Source organism: Zonotrichia leucophrys, chromosome 2 (assembly GCF_028769735.1).
Source record: "Zonotrichia leucophrys gambelii isolate GWCS_2022_RI chromosome 2, RI_Zleu_2.0, whole genome shotgun sequence".
NCBI classification, from domain to species: Eukaryota; Metazoa; Chordata; class Aves; order Passeriformes; family Passerellidae; genus Zonotrichia; species Zonotrichia leucophrys.
Window position 1 is genome coordinate 82,775,494 of NC_088171.1, and position 20,279 is coordinate 82,795,772.

At 38.5% G+C, this 20,279-nt stretch overlaps 1 protein-coding gene across 1 annotated transcript; it reads left to right on the plus strand.

Moving 5' to 3' along the window:
• The first annotated feature begins 76 nt into the window (after positions 1-76).
• NSUN2 (NOP2/Sun RNA methyltransferase 2) lies at positions 77-19,123 on the plus strand. The gene is made up of 19 exons (XM_064705542.1): positions 77-233; positions 315-472; positions 629-733; positions 843-948; positions 1,562-1,633; positions 3,320-3,404; positions 4,187-4,379; positions 4,759-4,833; positions 5,898-6,028; positions 9,040-9,113; positions 12,083-12,213; positions 12,775-12,871; positions 13,985-14,160; positions 14,677-14,769; positions 15,156-15,291; positions 16,498-16,578; positions 16,799-16,937; positions 17,849-17,888; positions 18,555-19,123. Exons 1-19 carry the CDS (start codon positions 138-140, stop codon positions 18,958-18,960), a joined length of 2,394 nt encoding a protein of 797 aa, XP_064561612.1. The 5' UTR covers positions 77-137; the 3' UTR covers positions 18,961-19,123.
• The last annotated feature ends 1,156 nt before the right edge of the window (positions 19,124-20,279 follow it).

Sequence of the window (20,279 nt, forward strand, 5' to 3'; positions counted from 1 at the left end):
CCGGGAGAAGGCGGGCCCGCGCGTGCGCGCCGGGAGCACGCGGCCACCGCGCGGTCTCTCCGGCCGGCCGGGAGCGGGAGCGGCCGCTCTTCCTGACGGCGGGGCTGGTGGCGCGGCTCGGCCGCCGCCTGGCTGCCATGGGCCGCAGGGCGCGGGACCGCCGGCGGCAGCAGCAGCAGCAGCGGCAGGAGCGGCAGGAGCGGGGTGGCGGCGGCGGCGGAGGGGACCAGGCGGTGAGAGCCGGGCCGGGGGAGGTGAAGCGGGGCGGGGAGCGCCGGGGCCGCCGGGCTGACGGCGGCGATGCTTTTCTTCAGGGCTGGGCCGGCGGCTACCCCGAGATCGTGAAGGAGAACGAGCTGTTCGAGCGGTACTACCGGGAGCTGGGCATCGTGCCCGCCGGAGAGTGGGACGCGTTCATGGCGGCGCTGCGGGAGCCGCTGCCCGCCACGCTGCGCATCACCGGCTACCGCAGGTACGGCTGGCGCTCCCGGAGCCGCCGGCACACGGGGACGTGTCCCAGCCGCGGCAGGGGGTGGAACTGCGCCGGCCTTAGGGCTCCTTCCAGCCCAGACAGTGCTGTGATTCTGTGATTCTCCATCCGGTGTCCCTCCCGTGTCTCTCCATGCAGCCACGCCAGGGAGATTCTCCACTGCTTGAAGGAAAAGTACTTCCGAGAGCTGCAGGACCTGGAGGTGGACGGCCAAAAGGTCGAGATGCCGCAGTCGCTGAGCTGGTGAGTGATCTGGAGGCGAGATTAGACATTCTGCATGCTCCCATCAACCAGCCTGGCTCATCCGTCTATTTCTTCTGCCTCTGTTCTTTTCCCATCTCTTTTCCACCAGGTATCCTGAAGAATTAGCCTGGCACACTAACTTGAGTAGAAAAATCTTACGCAAGTCCCCACAACTGGAAAAGTTTCATCAGTTTCTGGTTAGCGAGACAGAATGTGTAAGTTTTGGATAGATCTTGATTTTTTTCTGGCATATTATGAGCAATGTTTTATTGAAATACATCATGAAAGATGGAGACTCTCTTTTTTCTCTCAGAATTTGAATAGCTCAGAAGAATCTGAATTTTGTGGTGCAGTTGGCAGTGGTGCATCCAATGATTCTGGTGCATAACTGCAGCTACAAATATTTGCCTAAACTAATTGCATTTTTTTGCTGTTGTTGGGGATGTTAAAATGAGTCCCTGTAAAATGATCAGTTGCTGTTAGAAACCACATGCTTAAACCCAGTAGAAAGTGCATGCATGGGCAGGACAGCACTTAAGTGATGGATGTTTGTCACTTGATTCGAGCCAGTTTCTCTTTTTTGAGCAGAAACTGCAGAATTAATACAATTGGAGCAAATACGCAATTATTAGAAATTACAGTTGAGTGAGATACTGTGATTTTTTTTTTTCATTTGTTAAATTCTAGCAGAATTTAGTCCTAAGTTTATAGTAGTGTGTTTCTGACTGCTTTGTTATTTTAATACACAACAATTTGAAAGTTTTATTGCAGAAGAAATGCATTCTTTCATGGAATAAAAACAAATTGAATTTCTGTTTTCCTTTCAAGGGAAACATCAGTCGTCAGGAGGCTGTTAGTATGATCCCACCTCTGCTGCTTAATGTTAGCCCTCATCATAAGGTAAGTCTAGAATATAATGTGTGCTAAAGTTTGTTCCCTGAAATTAGCTTAACTGAGCTACAAATCTCAAGAGCAGTGTCAGGGCTGATACTCGGTTCTGTTTTGTGTTGGTACATTTTATGCTTTCTGCACATCATCAGCAACACTCAACTAATGTTCAGATCACAAAAACACTATCAGAGGAGCATCTCCTTTTTCAGCTGTGTGTAATACCCTGAAAGAGGCGCTTAGATTTTAGGCAGTTGCATAGTCTTATTTTCAAAGTGTAAGTGTGTTTAGCTGCATTTGAGTTACGTACTCTTGTTACAACCTGCTTTTAAAGTAAGCTGACTGTTTTTAACTTCCTCTTTCCATCACACTGTGAGCAGATGTAGTTTTCAAGATGCAAGTGATAATATTCCCTACCTCATAGATTTCACTCCTCTATGCCTTTTGAAGGAGCTGAAAAATTCTGCTCTATAAATAATCTGTTAGATGAAATATTTTGGGTTGAGCTGAAACATGCTGTTGGTGGTGGCTAAACACTATAGGGTGCTAACTTTAACTGTAGTGTGTAAGGAATGCCCATGGTATTTTCTTAGGGCATGCCATAGGAGTGAGGATATCTGGTGGCAAACTTTCTGCTCTAACTTGGTGATGTTTTCATACTCTGTGCTTGTTAGCAGACTGAATCTGTCAGGCAGCCTCACTGTTAATCTGTTAAATTAACGAGCTAGTTGCCTTGCCATCTCAAGCAGCCATGCTGTGTTCTTCTTTCTTAAATTTTCGTGCTGTATCTTAAATTTTTATGTTTATCAGACTTCTAACATGTGTTTTAAAGACTAGTTTGTACACAATTGTCTTTATATCAGCTGTACTTAGCATCTGTAACTTCTCACCTTTTTCCTCCTACTTTTCACCCCAGCCCAGTGTATGACAGCTATGGCTGTTTTATGTGAGGCAAGATCTATTCATCTCTTTTAAGTGAATAGTAAATTGAAATCTCGGTCCTGATGTGTCCCAGGTGTATTTTTATTTCTGTCTGGGATTGAACAGGTGGTGAACACATTCATCGTAATGTAAAACACAAATTGTGGGCATATTTTTGCACACACCTTACATTGTATATGATAAGCTAGCAGTATAAAGGCTTTATGTTGAATGTTTAATTTGGGTGAGTGTTGCAGTGTTTTCCAAAAACGCATGTAAGATTTCATAAATCAGGCTAAGAATAGGTTTTTGTCTTCTCTTGTGCCAAAACAGCAAATGTTTAATGATATAATGATGCCCTGACTTGTCTTTTAGGGCCTTTCATGGTCCTTAGTGCCTTAGCTTAGGAGCTGCTTGTTTGGACCAGAATTGCAGAATTTGCTTAGCTAGCATGTTCTGTATGTCACGTCTAACATGCTGATTCAGTCTTCCACAAGGATAAAATTAATTTCCATTTAATTTTTAATCTATTTTTCCCATTTAATTTTCCCCCACCATCAGTTTACTGGACAGTTTTAGAGTATGTTTAGTTTTAGAGTATATTTAGCCTTGTATATTCTTAATCATTTTTTGTACTTTGCTTTTTTCTAATTGGTGTTCAGAACAGTCATAATTCTACATATTCAAAAATACTTAATTTAAACAAGAACATAGTAAATTTCTCAAATACTGAAAAAGTACAAGGCAGGAATTTTAAAAATTTTCTTATATTTGTAGATTCTAGATATGTGTGCTGCTCCTGGATCTAAGACTGCACAGCTCATTGAAATGTTGCATGCAGACATGAATGTTCCCTTTCCCAGTAAGTCTGGAAAACTAAAGACTTGTGACTTGAAATTTCTGCTTTTTCTTGTTTTTAATGTCACAGATGAGTAACTGCATTTTACTACATACTGAATTCCCCTAGGGGTTGTTATGAGATTAAAAGTGCACATTTGGAACTTCATGGACTTCCTTTGCTTGAAAAACAGACATGATTTATATGTATCTTTTCAGTTCAAATTACACTACATGTAATTAGAGCTTAATTTCTGTACATAAATCAGATTTACGTGGTAGATTGCAGCCCATGAGCCTCTGTGCTTTTGTGGTATCCTGCAAACACTGGATTAAGCTGCTTTAGACTTAAAGAAATCGTGATATTTATCATTTTTGTAAACTGCAGTGTCTTTATTTTTGTTTAGATGCTCACAGAAGATACTGCCCCCTGACACTGTAAAGTTGTAGAGAATGTATGAATTCTTTCTTCATTGTACTGAAAATTTGCTGATGTAGAAATTTTCTTTGGTGGCAGTGGGGTTTTTTTCTGTTTTAGAGGTTTTCATTTGAAAAGTTGAAGGGGCCTTGGCTGTGTCTGACTGCCACAGGATGGGAGCTAAAACTCTTAAGACTGACACATCAGTTAACCTTCAATTTGCTTTAAGTTATTTTATGTTCAGTAAGGGCTCCCCTGTTCATGAGCAGTCTTTTAAGTAAAAATCTCTAGTGAAAGGTTTACAGAACTTTCAGAGCTAAGGTAATAAACTATGTAAAATATTTATCTGTTGAATAGTAAAGCATTTTCCCACTATTTTATGTTCCCAGGTGGTTTTGTAATTGCCAATGATGTTGACAACAAGCGCTGCTATTTGCTGGTTCATCAGGCTAAGAGATTAAACAGTCCATGCATCATGGTGGTAAATCATGATGCCTCCAGCATTCCTAACCTTCAAATAGACATTGATGGAAGAAAAGAGATCCTCTTCTATGACAGGATTTTATGTGATGTCCCCTGCAGGTACCTTGCATGTGAACTTGAATACATGGATTTTACTGCTTTAAGTGTAGTGATAATTTTTTTATGTTACTGAATTGTGCCTTTTGAGTAGATTAGTGAGTTAGGATGTATAGTTTGGAATGCTTTTTAAGTGTGGGGATACAGAATTGAGGTGAATTTTTTCATTCCAAGTGGTCCTTAAATTTGATCAGTTGAAGGGCTTCAAATTTTGACCTTATGTTCAGGACACTGAAATACAAAGGCAGTGAGGAAACAAAACAGAACAGTGTAGGAGAACTAGTTACAAGGGAGAGGGATTGCTGTTGTTGTGCTACTGCAAATGACTTTGATATGGAGTCTTACACACAAATAATACAAATCTGTTTGACCTCTGTTGCAGTGGAGATGGAACCATGAGGAAAAACATTGATGTATGGAAGAAGTGGACAACACAAAACAGTTTGCAGCTCCATGGGTAAAAATGCTTATTGCACATCTGCACTTCTTTCATTTTTCTCTCCTTTTTCTATATCTTTAACATCTGCATATATTCACATGTTAATATATGACAAAGTGAAGACTAGGAAGAGTCATTTTTCTCTCAAATCAAGAGCTTAGTCCTATTGAGAGGAAGTGCAGGGTTTCAGATGTGAGGAGGGGAAGCATGTGAATCTAAATTGCTTGTATTGTTACGAATAGCTGTCATGGAAATACTCATTTAATTGATTTAGACAGGATAGCTAATAAAATGTAACAAATCACTTGGTTAGTATTCTTGGCATTTAGGCAGGTAAAATACTGCTAGAAAATAACAGTAAGTTGTAAAATTTATTTGTGATATTTTAAAGTCTTTAGGATTTTAGAGATCATACACAGTTCAGTTACCTGAGATGGATTGATGTAAACTGATGGTGAATGAGTACTTAGCCTAGTGCAGGCACACGGTAAAATGTACTGATTGAAAAGATTAAAAAAATCAGAACATTTTACTGTGTATTTTTAACAAGCTGGGGATACCATTGGTTAGTGTGACTCAGCTGACCTATGATTTCTTGGCAACTCATTCATTATTGCAGGTCTCATTTTGGTTGGAAGTATGCAGGTCGGGTCTAAACTCATGGTCCAGCTCAGTGATACCTTTCTCAGAAGGCCACTGCTATGTTATCCATAATATTTGTAATAGTCAGATTAGTCCTCATTTTAACTGGATTTCTGAGAAGAGTCATATTTTCGGTGTTATTTTTCTATAGTACTCCATAATAAAACCGATTGGGCGCTAGAAAGAAAAAAAATATGTTCAAAGTTATGCTGTGTTAGTGTTAATGTTGCTAATTGTTGCTTTAATGTAATAGGTGTCATTGTGAGTGTGTCTGCAGTGTAGAGTGCACTAAGCTGACTTAGATCAGCACTGACTGTAATTTGTGTACAGCTGTAGAACTCCCCAAGTGCTGGCTTAGCCCATGGGGAGTTGTGTGACTGCAGTAAAGCTGTTTGTGTGTTCCTGAATGATAGCTGGCTAGACCAAGGGTGTTCTGTTAGTTTGCAGTTGAGAATTGCAACCCGTGGTGTTGAGCAGCTGGCAGAAGGCGGGAGAATGGTGTATTCCACGTGTTCCTTGAATCCCATTGAAAATGAAGCTGTGATCGCATCTCTGCTGGAAAAGAGTCAAGGTGAGAATGTGGGCTTGAACAGAGTGGGAGACTTTTTTTTTTTTCCCTCAACCCAAAAAAGGCTGTGTGTATGATGGTACTAGTGATAATCTTAGTGTGGGTAATACACTGCTACTTTGCACAACTATGAAAGTCTTTTTGTAACAACAGGATTTCATTAATGTTGCTATGAGCAGTCTTCTTAAATGGGAGTGTGTTGGACCCTTTGACCACATAGAGTGAATCAGCTGCAAATACAAAACCTGAAGAGTTGTCTAAATGATACAGAAAGCACTTCTGCAGATCAGTGGCATTCAGTCTCTGTTATCTGGCTCCCACTAACTGCTTTCACTGTTTGGAACCCATGTCTGACATCTGTAATTCCTTTGGAAAACTCAGTGTGGAACATTGCTGCTGTGCACTATAGGAGTAAAAAGCCTGGAGTGTAGTTAAGCAGTTAGAGCTAAGTAATTGTACACCAGTAGGTGGGAGTCACTGATACCTTTAACATCCTTTGCCCCACATTTTGACATGCTTGGATTTTTAATGTGTTTAAACTCATGGGATTTTTTTTCATTTTTGGCTTGAATGTGAAGGCTGAGGTTACAAGAGGCGGAAAAACTGAGATGAACTGGGAAGCTGCATTGCATCACTTTGTGATAGTAGGGTTCGGTAGCCCATTTAGTAGCTGGTGTATACTGGTTTTTTTCTGAATCCATAACCTGAAATTTGGAAACATCTAATTGGATTTGGCATGGAAAGTTCCACAGACTTTTTAAAGTTGAGTCTTCTACAGAGCAGAAGCAGCACTATTGCTCCTGGAGCTGCACTTACTCTGGAAGTTGGTAGCTTGTTTTGTGTAATGTTTGCTTTGTGCCAGTAGCTATTCTGGCCCCAAATTATGCATGAAATGTCATTGTTTTAGAAACAGCACTTTAGCTAAAGTGCTTGCAGATTAATTAGGAATTGTCTATGTAATTTCTGCTCTCACTCTTCTGCGCACTGGGGCAGCTTCGTCTTATGTCCTGTGTGCAGTTTGATCACTTCAATATAAGGAAGTCATTAAACTATTAGAGAGCATGCAAAGGAGGGCAGCAAAGATGATAAAGGGTTTACAGGAAAAGCCTGATGATGAGTGGCTGAGGTAACTTGTTCTGTTCAGCCTAGAGGAGACTGAGGGGACTCATTGCAGTCTGAAACTTCCTCATGAAGGGAGGAGGAAGGGCAGGTGACCAGTGACAAGACCTGTGGGAATGGCCTGAAATTGTGTCAAGGGAGGCTTAGATTGAATATCAGGTAAAGTTTTTTCACCCAGAGGGTGGTTGGGCACTGGAAAAGGCTCCCCAGGGGAGTTGTCACAGCTCAGCAGAGTTCCAGAAGTGTTTGGACAATGCTCTCAGGCACATGGTGTGACTCTTGAGGTGTCCTGCAGAGGGCCTGAGTTGGACCCAGTGATCTTGGTGGGTCCAACCCAGCTTATTCTGTGAAAGGACATTTTTATTTAGAAGTAGTTTCTTTGGTAATCATAGACACATTTCCAGTAAATTACAGTATGCTTGGCTTATTGAAGGCCATCGTAAGCAAGCATTAATTTTAACAGTGACAGGATTGGAAAGCATTAAGATCTAGTTGGGATAGGAGCTCAAAAGCAGTAGAATGTGGAGGCCAGCAATTGCAGCACCTGGGGGAAATTCAGTGCTTTGAAGGAAGGACTGGCTATGATGTTCAGATCTAATCTCTGCCCATGGAGGTATTTTGAGGCATTCTTGAAGGCTGTGATGTGTCCCAGCAAGTGAATGTTATCCTTGGAATTTGAACACAGGTGTAGCTTAGGAAGGCAGCAGTAAAGAGGCAGTGCAGTGGTCTGCAAGGGGCTTTGTACCTCAAGAATTAGTTCAGGTCAGTCCGAAGGTTTGTTGGTAGTTGTAGCAGTGTTACCTTGTTGAAGCTGAAGTGTGAAGTAGATGAGAGATTGCTTTCCCCTTAGGCATGAGGGAGTAGGAAAAAGGCCTTTTTGTACCATGTAGCAACTATTGGAAACTGTAGCACTTCTGACAGACTCTTCAGTGCCTGATAAGTCTGACAGAGTCTTGAGACAGCAACTGAAGTCATGCTGTAGGGAGGCAGGAGTATTCAAAGGATGGATACAAAACATCAAGTGTAATCACATTTGAGACAATCATTGTTGAATTTTTCTATGAATTCATCTATCTCCTTTTCATTTATTTTAAAGACTTACTTAAGCTGTCACTGTAAGAGTAAATGGTTATAGTCATGTAGGACAGGTTGATAAATTGTGCACAACATGAGGAAAAACATACCTGACTGTTAAATCTCTTAAGTATTTAGAATCACAGAAAAGGAATGTTGAAAGTTATTATTTTCTAGGGAGAGCACCTATTTAAGCAGTAAATTTTTATATAATTCCTTCCAGACTTTGGGCAGCTTGAAGATTTTATTCAGTAAATTAAGCTGTTGATGTTTCTTGCAGTATTTTGATATATTTTAGGCACATCGTCTTTTGTCATGCTAGTGTTAAACAGTTTGGAACTTTCCATTCTGTTTTAAAAATAACATTCTCTTTCCTCTCTCATTGGAATATATTGAGATTGTAAGTCCTTGAAATTAGAATATTGTAGGCATTTCAGAAGGCTTACTTACACTAAAAGTTATTCCCTGAAAAATACTTCAACAGTGTAGTAAATCCAAATGCTGATGAGTAAATGAGAATAAGACCTTCAGTGATTCCATTGCTTAGAACACTGATGTTTAATGATACAGGTTGTAGAGTATCTAACCATTATATTTTGGGTAATTTATGGTTACATCTTATGTGGTTATTATTAACAGTTCTCACCTTCTTTGTTAATGTAAGTGGTAGAAGTTGTATAGCATTTTATTTCTAGAAAGTTTTAAAAGGCACTATTCATAAAATGGCTTAAAACTTTAAGGAAAACTGCTTTTATAAAAGTCAATTGGCAACATAACTCTTAAATTCTGTTTTCAAAACATTTATGTTCTTGGGATTTCAGGTGCCTTAGAACTTGCGGATGTCTCTTCTGAGTTACCAGGTTTGAAGAGGATGCCAGGAATTACAAAATGGAAGGTACTTAACCTGATATGTTTGTGAAGTTCTTGGTCTGTGGTAGAGTGTTAAATTAGGGAAATTCTGAAGTGTAACATGTCACAAAATTAGGTTGAGCTGCATTAATGGCAGAGATTTGATGTTTAGGGAAGAGAGCTAAGCTGAAAGTCTTTGCAAGGGTACGTTCTTTACTCCTCATCTCTTGGTTTCTTTCCTCTGTCTCCTATACTTTCTTGCTACAATTCTATGTTGTGTTGTGTGTATGTGGCCTGTAGATGGCAACATAATTTCAGCCACTTTTAATGTTAGCCATCCATCTCTGTCTTCAGGGTCCGTGAATATAAGATTCTGCATTGCTTCAGCTGATCCATTTATTTCATTTGGAAGTAAAAGCTGTGAAACTGTTTCTGCAAATAAGCTGTAAAGCCTGCAGTGATGGGACTAATCCTAGAATAGTAAGAGCATCCTGTATTTTGTTCCAGGCCTTAAATTATTTCAGTTTTGGAAACAAACTAATAGACAGGGGCAAAAAACCCAAAGCTGCTTCAGCTTGCTGTCAAGAGTATAGTCAAGAATGGTAGAGGGCCATTGTGGTAGTGGGGAAAGGTACTGATTACATTTTAGTTATAAGTGTATGCCTTTGCAATGCCATTGGGTCTTCTGTCTTACCATCTCACTAGTCTCTTGCAATGCCAGGTAGGTTTATGCCTGTGTACAGGCTAATGAACAAGATGCAGGGAATAAAGATTTGTATATGTTCTGCCACTGGAAATGCAGCTTAGAAACTAGTTGATTTATTTCTTCTTACAGTTCTTAAGTTTACACTGTATACTTGAAGAATAAATGTAATGCATAACTGTGGCTCTGTGATTTTAATTTTACCTTTTTTTGATACTCCATAAAGGCACTATATATATATTTATATAATGATCACTAAGGTGTATTCTGTTTCCTGTAGCATGTATTTCTCTGTTTGCAGTTGAAATATAAATCTCCCTGAAAGGTTTTAAAATCTAGTCTGATAAAATGTATTGAAAGTTTGTCAGACGTTCTTCAGACCTGATTTGCTGCTACTGTATATTTTCATGCCTCACTGACTAGCATGTCACTATGGATGTATTTGCTTATTTTGCTGCTGTTTTTACTTGGTGTAGTCTTTTGTTCCCTGGTGCAGCATTTGTTTTCTAGGAGCTCTGTGCTTGATTGTATTGAATATTCCTGAACATCAGTTGACTGTAAATCTCTGGGAACAGCAAAATCAAAAATAAGGTTTTGTTCAAGAGACACTTGGGTGCTTGGAAATAGCATTCAGTACTCCCTCCTTAAGCCAGATGATGAGTGAACTCCAGTGAATTATTTTGGGCTTGGAGGAAGACACCTTTTTAACTCCAGATTTGGTCATCTGTTCCTGCAACACTTTTACTCTTCCTTCTGCTCTAACAGGTGGTCAGTAAAATGTGCAATAGAGAAGAGTTCAGTGTGTTCTTTGGTGCTTTGTCGTTCTACCAGTCACACCAACCTACCAGTTAGGCTGGTAAACCAAAACTGAACAGCACAGGACTGATATGCAGTTTTTCTGGTAAAACCAAAATAGTTTTTTTTAGACTTTGGTTATTTATCAGTCCTGTTGTTGATTTTTCTCAAGCTTGAGTCGTGACTTCCAAAGAAGAGCTGTTCAGAAGTACAGTCTGTCTTGTCTCCATCTAGCACTATGAAATGTAGCATATTTTGACTTGAAATACTAATTCTGAAAGTACAGTAATTTCTATTTCAGGAAATGTAGAAAGGCACAAGGTGTGATCTGATCAGTGTCTGAGAAGTGCCAGACTTCATGATGCTGAAATCTGCATTCCAAAGTTCTTAGTGAAATTGTAGTCTAGATAAATGTTTCATTTCAGTTTCCACTAGAGCACTTGATTAGACTTTCAAGACAATCAGAGTGAGATGCATGAAACTGCTTCACCAAATTTGCCAGTCCTGACGTTGCCATCACTGCAGCTGCTTTACTTTGTTGCCTTCACAACAAAAATGTGGTTAATTCATTTCAGTGATTAATTTTATGCATTTGCCCTGTGCATCCCCATTTGGGACTCTTCTTACAGCTTTAGCATCCAGTACAAAACCAGGCATCTAGGGCTCTGAAGTCAAATTTTCCCTGGCTTATTTTTTCATTTCGATATCCTTGCTTGAAAAGCATTCAGAATGCCTCCCTGTAAGAGTTATGGCTCTAACCTTCTGCTTGTATCTTAAGAGTTCATCAAAAGCTTTGACCCTTAGCCAGACTGAGGTGATGTTATGTCTACACAGAGTCTTAGAGCGGATCTGTAGATAAGTTTTGAGTTCTAAGTAAAGGTACAGGTGCTAGAAAATTCATGGAGATGTTTCTTCAGCAGCTCTCCACAAACACATCTCTGTCAGTGACTTGTATATGTCCGTGTCATGCAGCTTTCTGCCTACCAAGCTGTTGTGTTGCGCTCCTGCATATTTCTTACGTAATGAAATTGGGATTCTTCAGTTTTGATCTTTGCTAGACTGCAGTAGCTCTTTTTCCTTGTATACTGCTTGGAAACTGCCTATAACACAGTGCTTCACAGCCAGTCTCATGGGAAAAAAGGAGCAGTGTCTTAAATCTGATGGCTTCCTGACCTTACATATTCTACCACTGTCCTTCCACTGGATTTTGGTGGTTCACATGTTTTAGCAGGTTAACAGAAATCTTTGCAGTTGATTCAGCATCAATCTGCACTTTGCATGCTTTTTTTGAGAAGCATGTGAAGTGGAGCAAAGAGCTGCAGCTGGCAAGAATCTCCTACTCTGAAGCGCACACGTACAATGCACAAAGAAACAATACACTTTAAAGAACTTAATTTTCTGTACCAGAGAATAACTTCTTTATTTGGTGTCTGAACCTTGGTTTGCAAGTATTTTAATTAAAACTTGTGAAATAGTGACCTATATTCTTCACTGAATTTATATTTACCCCTTTGAAGGTGATGCTGAAAGATGGGCAGTGGTTTGAGGAGTGGAAAGACGTGCCTTCAAATAGACAAACACAAATACGTCCTACTATGTTTCCAGTGAAAGATGAAGAGAAGCTAAAGGCAATGAATCTGGAGCGCTGGTAAGTTTCCCCAGAGTAAATCTTAGGAGGATTTGATGTATCATGTATGGTTGTGGATAAATTATAATTGGGTCAGATTAGGAATGTGTAGGTTTGAGTATATTTTGATTGCTTCATATGTAATGGCAGTGCACAATATTTTAACTCCAGTGGATCAGGAGAAATTACTGCAAGTTGCGTAAGAGGAATAAGTGCTCACGTGAAAAGGTCAAATTCTTTGCATCCAATAGAGATAAACAGTCAAAATTACTGAAAAAGCATGCAAAACTGTAACATATTGACAGTGTGACTTACTTGCTTTTAAAGGCTTTCCACAGCTATTCTAAAAATATTGCTTAGAAATGAGTCATTAAAGTTCAAGTTCGAACAGTGAATGAATGTGTTGCGTTAGTGCAAGTAATTTTGCCACAATGCTCTATTTAGATTGTTTCTAGTTTGATAAATTAAATCTGCACAATCCTGCTTATCCTGAAAGTAAGTATAAATGTGATCCTTCTAGTGTTTTGTGATTATGAATGCAGCAATGAATGTGCTGCAACATTTTTTTTATTTTCTCTCTAGTCTTAGGATATTGCCACATCACCAGAACACAGGTGGCTTCTTTGTGGCTGTCTTAATAAAAAAGTCTCCAATGCCATGGAATAAACGTCAGCCTAAGGTAACTTCCTTTAAATGGTCTAAAATGTAAATTGCTAATAATGTTTCAGGCTTTGATTTTGAGTTTGCACATAATAGAAGACATACTATAACTGTTCTGTATCTGCCCTTTAGTTATAGTTCAGTGTGTCAATTAAAAATAAATTCCTAAATCCATGAAGTACTGAACAAGTGCTTATGAAAAAACCATGAAAACTTTTAAAATTAAAAAAAATATTAAAAGAAAGGGGATTTTGAAATGGTAGTAGAATAACAATCTAAATCTTGACCCTAAAATTAAGGCTTTGAAAGAATTATAGAAGATTATGTTGGATAGCTAAAGCTGTCACTTCCTTCAGCTGCGTGTGGTCTCCTGCTAGAAGGCTTTTTTCTGCTGTGTTGTAAGCTAATTCTGATGTCAGTTTATCTCACTCTGTGGCTGGTTGCTCAGGAGTGATTCACTAGCAGATTAGCAGATCAGCAGTGCAGGGAATGGATGTAAAACTGTTTGGAGCAGCAGCTTCAGCCATCTGACTTTAATCCATTTGTTGTCAATTGTCTTTAAAACCCTGTCAACAGGGTTTTAAGTTGATGTGATTTATTTGATCTCTTAGGTTGTCATGTCTGTGAGAACTTCTGTTGGGAATCCCTTTTAGGTGTTTATTTGATTTGCTTCATTAGAACAACTTATGAGTAAAATGTATGTGGCAATAGAGGAGCAGCATTTATTCAGAAGTAAGCACCCTCCAAATAGTTTTATGATGTTCTAAGTTAAAACATCGTAGCACTCTTACAGAAGGTGTGCAGCAGCAGGATGCATGTGTCATTTTGAGTGTTAGGAGGAAAACAGCAGATCCTGTTTTAAAAATCTGAGGGCTTGAATGTGATTTTGTAGATGGTACAGAAATAGCTTTCTTGGACAGTTGGTATGAAACTGTCCAGATCAGTACTGGAGGTAAATGCAATTTATAGTGGTATCTTGGTCTAGTAATCAGATTAACTCCCTGAATGGATCTGTTTAAGCACTTGCATACAAATTGACAGGAATTAAGCACATACAAAGAGAACATAGGTGCCTTCTGTTACAAGCTGGATACTACTTTTGCTTTTTTGAAAATACTGTCATTTGAAATAGGTTCATCAGAAATTACCGCAAAGAACGGGAGATACTGAAGTGACAGCACCTAATTCAGGTAATGGTTCTGACTGTATTATTGAAGAACCAACACTTGCTGAAAATGAAGAGTCTAAGAAAATCAAAGAATTGCAGAATTTGGACGCTGAGCAGAGTAAAAAGGAAGGAGTATGCGGGTAAGGACCATGTCTAAGTATTTGTCCTGTGACAGCTCTGTAATTCCTGAGTATTCTGTAGTTCTTTTGTAATTTAGAAGTCAATCAAAAAAATTAATGAATTCATTCAGTTGTCTTGCAATTCCACGTTTTCTGTCTTGTCTGTGTTCCATTCTGCAAGTTTGGAAAATAACCAGTTTTCTTATTAGCATTTGTTAAGTCTGTTAATACTTCCTTCTCTGTTAAGGGAAAAAATACTTTCAGAAGTTGGAAGATCTGTATTGCCTTCACAATCATTCCATCAGAAATCTCTGTTTACTTGTTTTTGTGAACTCTGTTTCCAAGCACTGCTTGACTTCCTTATTTTAACAAGTTAAATTGTGTGTTGTGTTAGTCAAGCACAAGAAAATGCCAATATTCTCTTTGGCATACTGTTTTTACAATAAGCCAAGTGTTGACTAAATGAACTGAATATACTGATTTTAAAGCAAGTGAAATTTTTATTAAATTTACAATGCAATGTTATTTCCTTTTTAGACCTCCACCATCTAAAAAAATGAAATTGTTTGGTTTTAAAGAAGACCCCTTTGTGTTTCTCCCTGAAGATGATCCATTGTTCATTCCTATCCAGTAAGAAAAAAGATGTGTCTGTTTTGGCAGTAAGATTCCTGTTAGTTCAGGGATGTTAATAGTTCAAGTTTGGTTCATTACAAAGCATGGGTCTCGTTGGTCTTGCATAACAACTTTTGCCTGACTTTGCACCAGGGCCCCCTCTCCTCAACACTTAAATGAAAATAGCCACCTAGAGTTTGCACTGGAAATTTTCCAGTGTGTGTCTCAGTGTCTGTAACAGCTTGTCTTTTCTGATGTCATGCAGCTTAGAAAGTCTAATCTTTGTGTTCTGAAGCCAGAGTGCTAAGTGCTTGCAGAGATAGCTGGAGGAAATGGGCTAAACCATGCATTTTGAGTATGTGATTTTATTGCTCAGTTAATCAAAACAAGTATTATGGTCACAGGAAGTTTTATGCATTGGACCCATCATTTCCCAAGATGAATTTACTGACTCGAACTCAAGAAGGAAAAAAGAGGCAGCTGTACATGGTTTCTAAGGAGCTAAGGAATGTGCTTCTGAACAATAGTGAGAAGATGAAGGTATGGTTCTAAGCATCAGTGTATATCTCCTTGAACTTGCCAAGTGTACTGTTTACATAGAGGATTAGCCCTCTGACAGTCTGTATTTTTTTAAAGTCTAGATTAATGTTTCCTCTCTGTCCCTCCTATGTTAGAGATGAAAAGTTGACTCTGAGAGGAAAATAACATTCTCTGAGATAAAAATCAGTACATGTTTGGTGGATGAAAGAGAACTTAGAGAGAGGGCATATATATGTTGTATGTGTGCCAGCATTTTTATGTAGTCTTCAGGTAACTTTACATGTTTACATGGACAATGTTCTGTTTATCACTCCCTTAATTATAAAACTATTAAGAGCTTTGAAAGCCAACCAAAAAGATAAGTTCAGCTGAGTTATTTACTGGCTGTGTTTTACACAGGGATATTGTTTTAAAGTAATTTTAACAATTAAACATTTTGAAAGTTCATTAAGCTGAGTGATAATAGGATAATTAATTTTTTTGTGAATAGAGGGAATTTTTTTTATGATTCCCTGTGGAAAATGTCTTGCAAATGCTAAAGATTTGTCTCAAAAGTCATTGTGCAATTTAGGTTGGAATGAGGTTATGTAGTCCAGCTTCCTTCCTACATCAAACAGAGCTGACTTCAAAGCTAGATCAGATACATTCTGGGGCCTCATCCAGTCAAGTCTTGAAAATTTTTGAGGATAGTCAGTACATCTTTGCAACAAATCTTTGAGATGGGTAAACAATTATTCTTTTATCCCCTATGCAGGAAATGGCTACATAACTGACAAAATTTTAAGAAACTGGTACATTATATTGGGTAGTGAGGCTTTGAGTACCACAAAAAATAGATAGTGTCCAAATAGTAATCACTTGTACATTTTTGAAATTCTGTCCTTGATTGACTTTCCCAGAATCACATAGAAAATTCTTACTCAAGCTAAAATTAAAATTAGATATTAGTAGTTTGTTGCCCTCTTTAAAACTGCCCTTCCTTACACTGTACAGTTTTCAATATGAAAAGGAGTAAGAGGCACTGTATGTTGAGGGAGCGTCACATTTTTGTAGCAGGAGTTCCTTTTTCCATTGAATAAGTTTTCACATTAATTCAGTATTGAGTGCAAATGAACTTTTATTTGGAGAGTTGAGGAACAAACAAGGTCAGAGTGGTAATTTAGAATTTATGCTTCCTACTGATGTTTATTGGTTTGCTGTTTGCAGGTTATCAACACAGGGATAAAAGTCTGGTCTCGCAACAGTGATGGTGAACAGTTTGGATGTGCTTTCAGATTAGCACAAGAGGTAATTGCATAGCACTGTGCTCTCAAAGGAGATACTTTGGTTTCCTCAAGAGCCTCATGAGACAGCTGGCATTAACTTTGTCAGATTTATGGTAATTGACATTTTCAGTATGGTTTAAATTTTTTTTCTGGTATTAGGTAAAGTGCATACTGTTTTTAACATTTTTCATTGAGAAATCAGTGGTTAAATTTTGAAACAATTGTCTTTATTTATTAAACAGGGCATTTATACTCTGTACCCATTCATTCATGCAAGGATTATAAATGTGTGCATAGAAGATGTCAAAATTCTGCTAACCCAGGAAAATCCATTCTTAAGTAAATTTAGCAGTGAAACACAGAAGAAAGTCAAAGATATGGGTAAGCCTGCTAATTTTGCTGTCACAAAATTATTTTTCTTCTTTGCACAGAAGGCTATAAAATCCTGTAGCATAAATTGTGTTTCCTAAAAATTTGGACTAAATTTATCTTAAATATGCTTGTTAGGTAAGTAAGCATTATTGAAAGCCAGTGTGCTACTAGAAACTGTAGTCCTTTGTGATTGCAGCCTCTAAGGTTTCTGAGCTTTAGAGAACAGAAGAATTGCCAGACCTTTGACTTCTGCAAAGTAGTGCTGTGAGGCAGCATTTAAAATATCTGATGAACAAAGATTTTATATGTGCTTCTGGTTTTTGTGCTTGTTAATACTCCAGTTGAAACTGTTTGTCATCTGCAATTGCTTGTCATGACCTTATGTATCAAATATAGTTCCTCAGATTTGATTTTCTTATATATGGGAAGCGATGTCTACTCGTATTAAACTTTTAATTTCGTCTACACTGGATGCTTAAAGATATGAAAATTGGTTTTCAGCCTTTTGCTATTGTTTTATTTCCGGTTCATTGCTGATCCTTGTACTTCCATGTTTGATGTTACAAAATGGGAAGAAAAAATGTTCTGAAGTTTGGTCTGGCATACTCTTACATTAATTTTAATTAATTAAAAGCTTTCTGCTAGATTCACTGAGTAACTTAATCCACTGTGTAGATTTTATATTTTAATTTGTTTGTTTGAGATTTTGGAGGAGCCAATCGCATCTGTGACTATGTAAATACTTTGGCTTGAAAAAAAAGGGAATAAAATCTGGTATTGTTCAGTGTATTGATGTGGATAACTGTTAACCATGTCATGCTCTTTGTTTGTCTAAAAACTTGTTTTCTTGAACATTTCCAGATTACAGTCATTGTATCATTGTAGCAAGTAACACATCTGTTTTGTTTTGTTCCCTGTAGCGATGGGAAGTATAGTTCTGAAGTACGACCCAGACCCTGAGTAAGTAGATGTGTTGCTTTCCATTTATGCAATTCCTAAGACCTGGACAAGAATTTATTTTCACTCATCAAAAACAAAAGTAGAGGCATAGAGATGCAGTGAGGAAAACAGTAAAGCCATATAGGATACGGAGAATAAGACAGGAAAAGAATCTGTTTTGTCTGTGAATTCTTAGAGCAAGCATAGAATTTGGCTTCATAAAGAAGAGCTGGTAATTGTGCAAGAGATCAACAGATCTGCAGAATCTGCATGTGATTTCTCTCTTTGTTTCCCTGTAAAGTCCAGCATTTGGAATGGAAAATGTTACTTTTTATTGTTCCTTTTTGTGGACAAAGTAACTTTTGTGGACAAAACTCTTGGGAATTTTCTAAATGTAACCTTTCATTTTGCTGTTCCTTGCATTAGTTTTCAACCCAGAGCCAGAAAATTATTTTGCTTGTTGCAAAAACTGAACAGCATCGAGTTTCTGAGTTTTTGGCTTGCATGCTTGCTTGTAGACAAGCAGGTGTCTGTGTAGGTGTTGAAGTTAAGAACAATGTACTTTCATCTTCTGTGAATAGTTACAAAATGCATTCAGTGTTAGAACGGAATTGGTGTATGGTTATAAAATGAAGTTCTGAAGGTGAACTTTCTCATAATTGACTGAACTTAACTGCTTGTTTGTAGAAAACCTCATGATCTTCAGTGTCCAATAGTGCTGTGTGGTTGGCAAGGAAAGACATCACTGCGTGCCTTTGTGCCCAAGAATGAGAGACTTCATTACCTGAGGATGATGGGAGTTGAAGTGTTTAAAGCAAAGAGGAAAGAGGAGGACGTGGAAGACAAAACTGAGGAAGAAGTTCAACACAGACTGGTGCAAGCAGAGGAAAAAATGGATGTGGAAGATAAAGAACATGATTTAGTCCCAAAAATGGAAGCAGAAATAGGTGAAGAGTCTTCCCAGAGTCCTGTCAAAAGCAGTGCTATGGAAATAGAAAATAAAATTGAGGATTTAGATCAATCTAGTAAAAATGCCAACAGTCATGTAAGCCAGGAAGGCAAAGACACGGATGCGAGTAATGTGAAAGATTAGGTTTCTTTCTGTATTACTTGGCAGCTTCCATGAGGCTCACATCCAGACTTTTGCTTTTAGCATGAAACTGTATTTTAAAATTTGGTCAGAATGGGATGTTCTTCTTTTAAAGTTTCACCTATTTTATATTTTAAATGAAAGCTATAAAGAGATTTTTCTTCAAGTGTGTCTTCTTTTCACCATTTTAAGTTCCTTTTTATTAGTGGGTTTGTGTGTCTGTTGCTGGCAACAGATCAGGCACCAGTAAAATCTCAAGTCTTAATTTTTAATGGAACAGTGGTATGCACAAATGCACTGCACGTGTGTCACTGGTCAAAAATTCCTTCAGAAGAAAAACCTGGGGTTCCTTTCAAAGCACATAGATTCCAAAAACATTTTTTCTCCTATGATTGCTTATCCCACCTTCCACCCAATCTGGTTACTGTTGATAACTGCAGCTTCTTTAAAGGGCAAGAGAATCAGTGTATCCATACAAGGGCACATACAGGATATCTGACTGACAACCTGGTGCATGGTTATTCAGAAGAAAACCATGTCCAGCATCCTGGGGAAAAAAAAAGAATGCACTTTATCAGAAACTGATGTCTGAGGCTCTTCTTTAGAGTGATTAATTGCTTGACAGACTGAGCTAGTAATTCCTGTTAGCTAGACCTTCAGGTGTGCTGAGTGTGCCTCAGACTCACTCCTGTCTTGAGATGTGCCTGAGTAGAGTCTGTGACCATCACTGAAATCTGCTGTGGTCATCTGTTCCTCTGTCAGTTCTAGTGAGAGTCATCTGTAATTTTTGTAAGATAACTTGTTTATAGCTGAAATAATAGTTTAAAAGAAAAAGCATAGTGGTATATATGTTTTTGTATAGTAGATGTTTAAAAGGTAATTGAGGTCTAGAAGGGTAATTTATTTAATCTGACTTTAAAAAAAGTTGGCTACCTCAGAGACTTGGAATATAAATTCTGTCCTTTGTGGCTTAGTTTCAGCAGTGCTCTCTCTGTACTTCTGTCAAGTTGTCTGAAAGGAAAATGACCAGCAGTACGAGGTATTGTCCTCTAGGACCATAGTGATGTAGATACTTGTTATGCTTGTCAAGCAGAATTTTACCATGTCTGTTTTTATTGATGAAGTCTTATGTGGCTTGGATCATTTGCTGTACCTTGCTACAACAGACTTTTTGATGTCTGCCCTTGAACTACTTCATCAAAGGGAGAATTCTTGAGGGACAGACATAAAAGTGAAATAATGCCATGTCCTCTGATGAGATATTAGTCTCATGCAGTGAGGAACCATTGACAGGACTCATTTTCCTCTTGAGAGTCCATAAA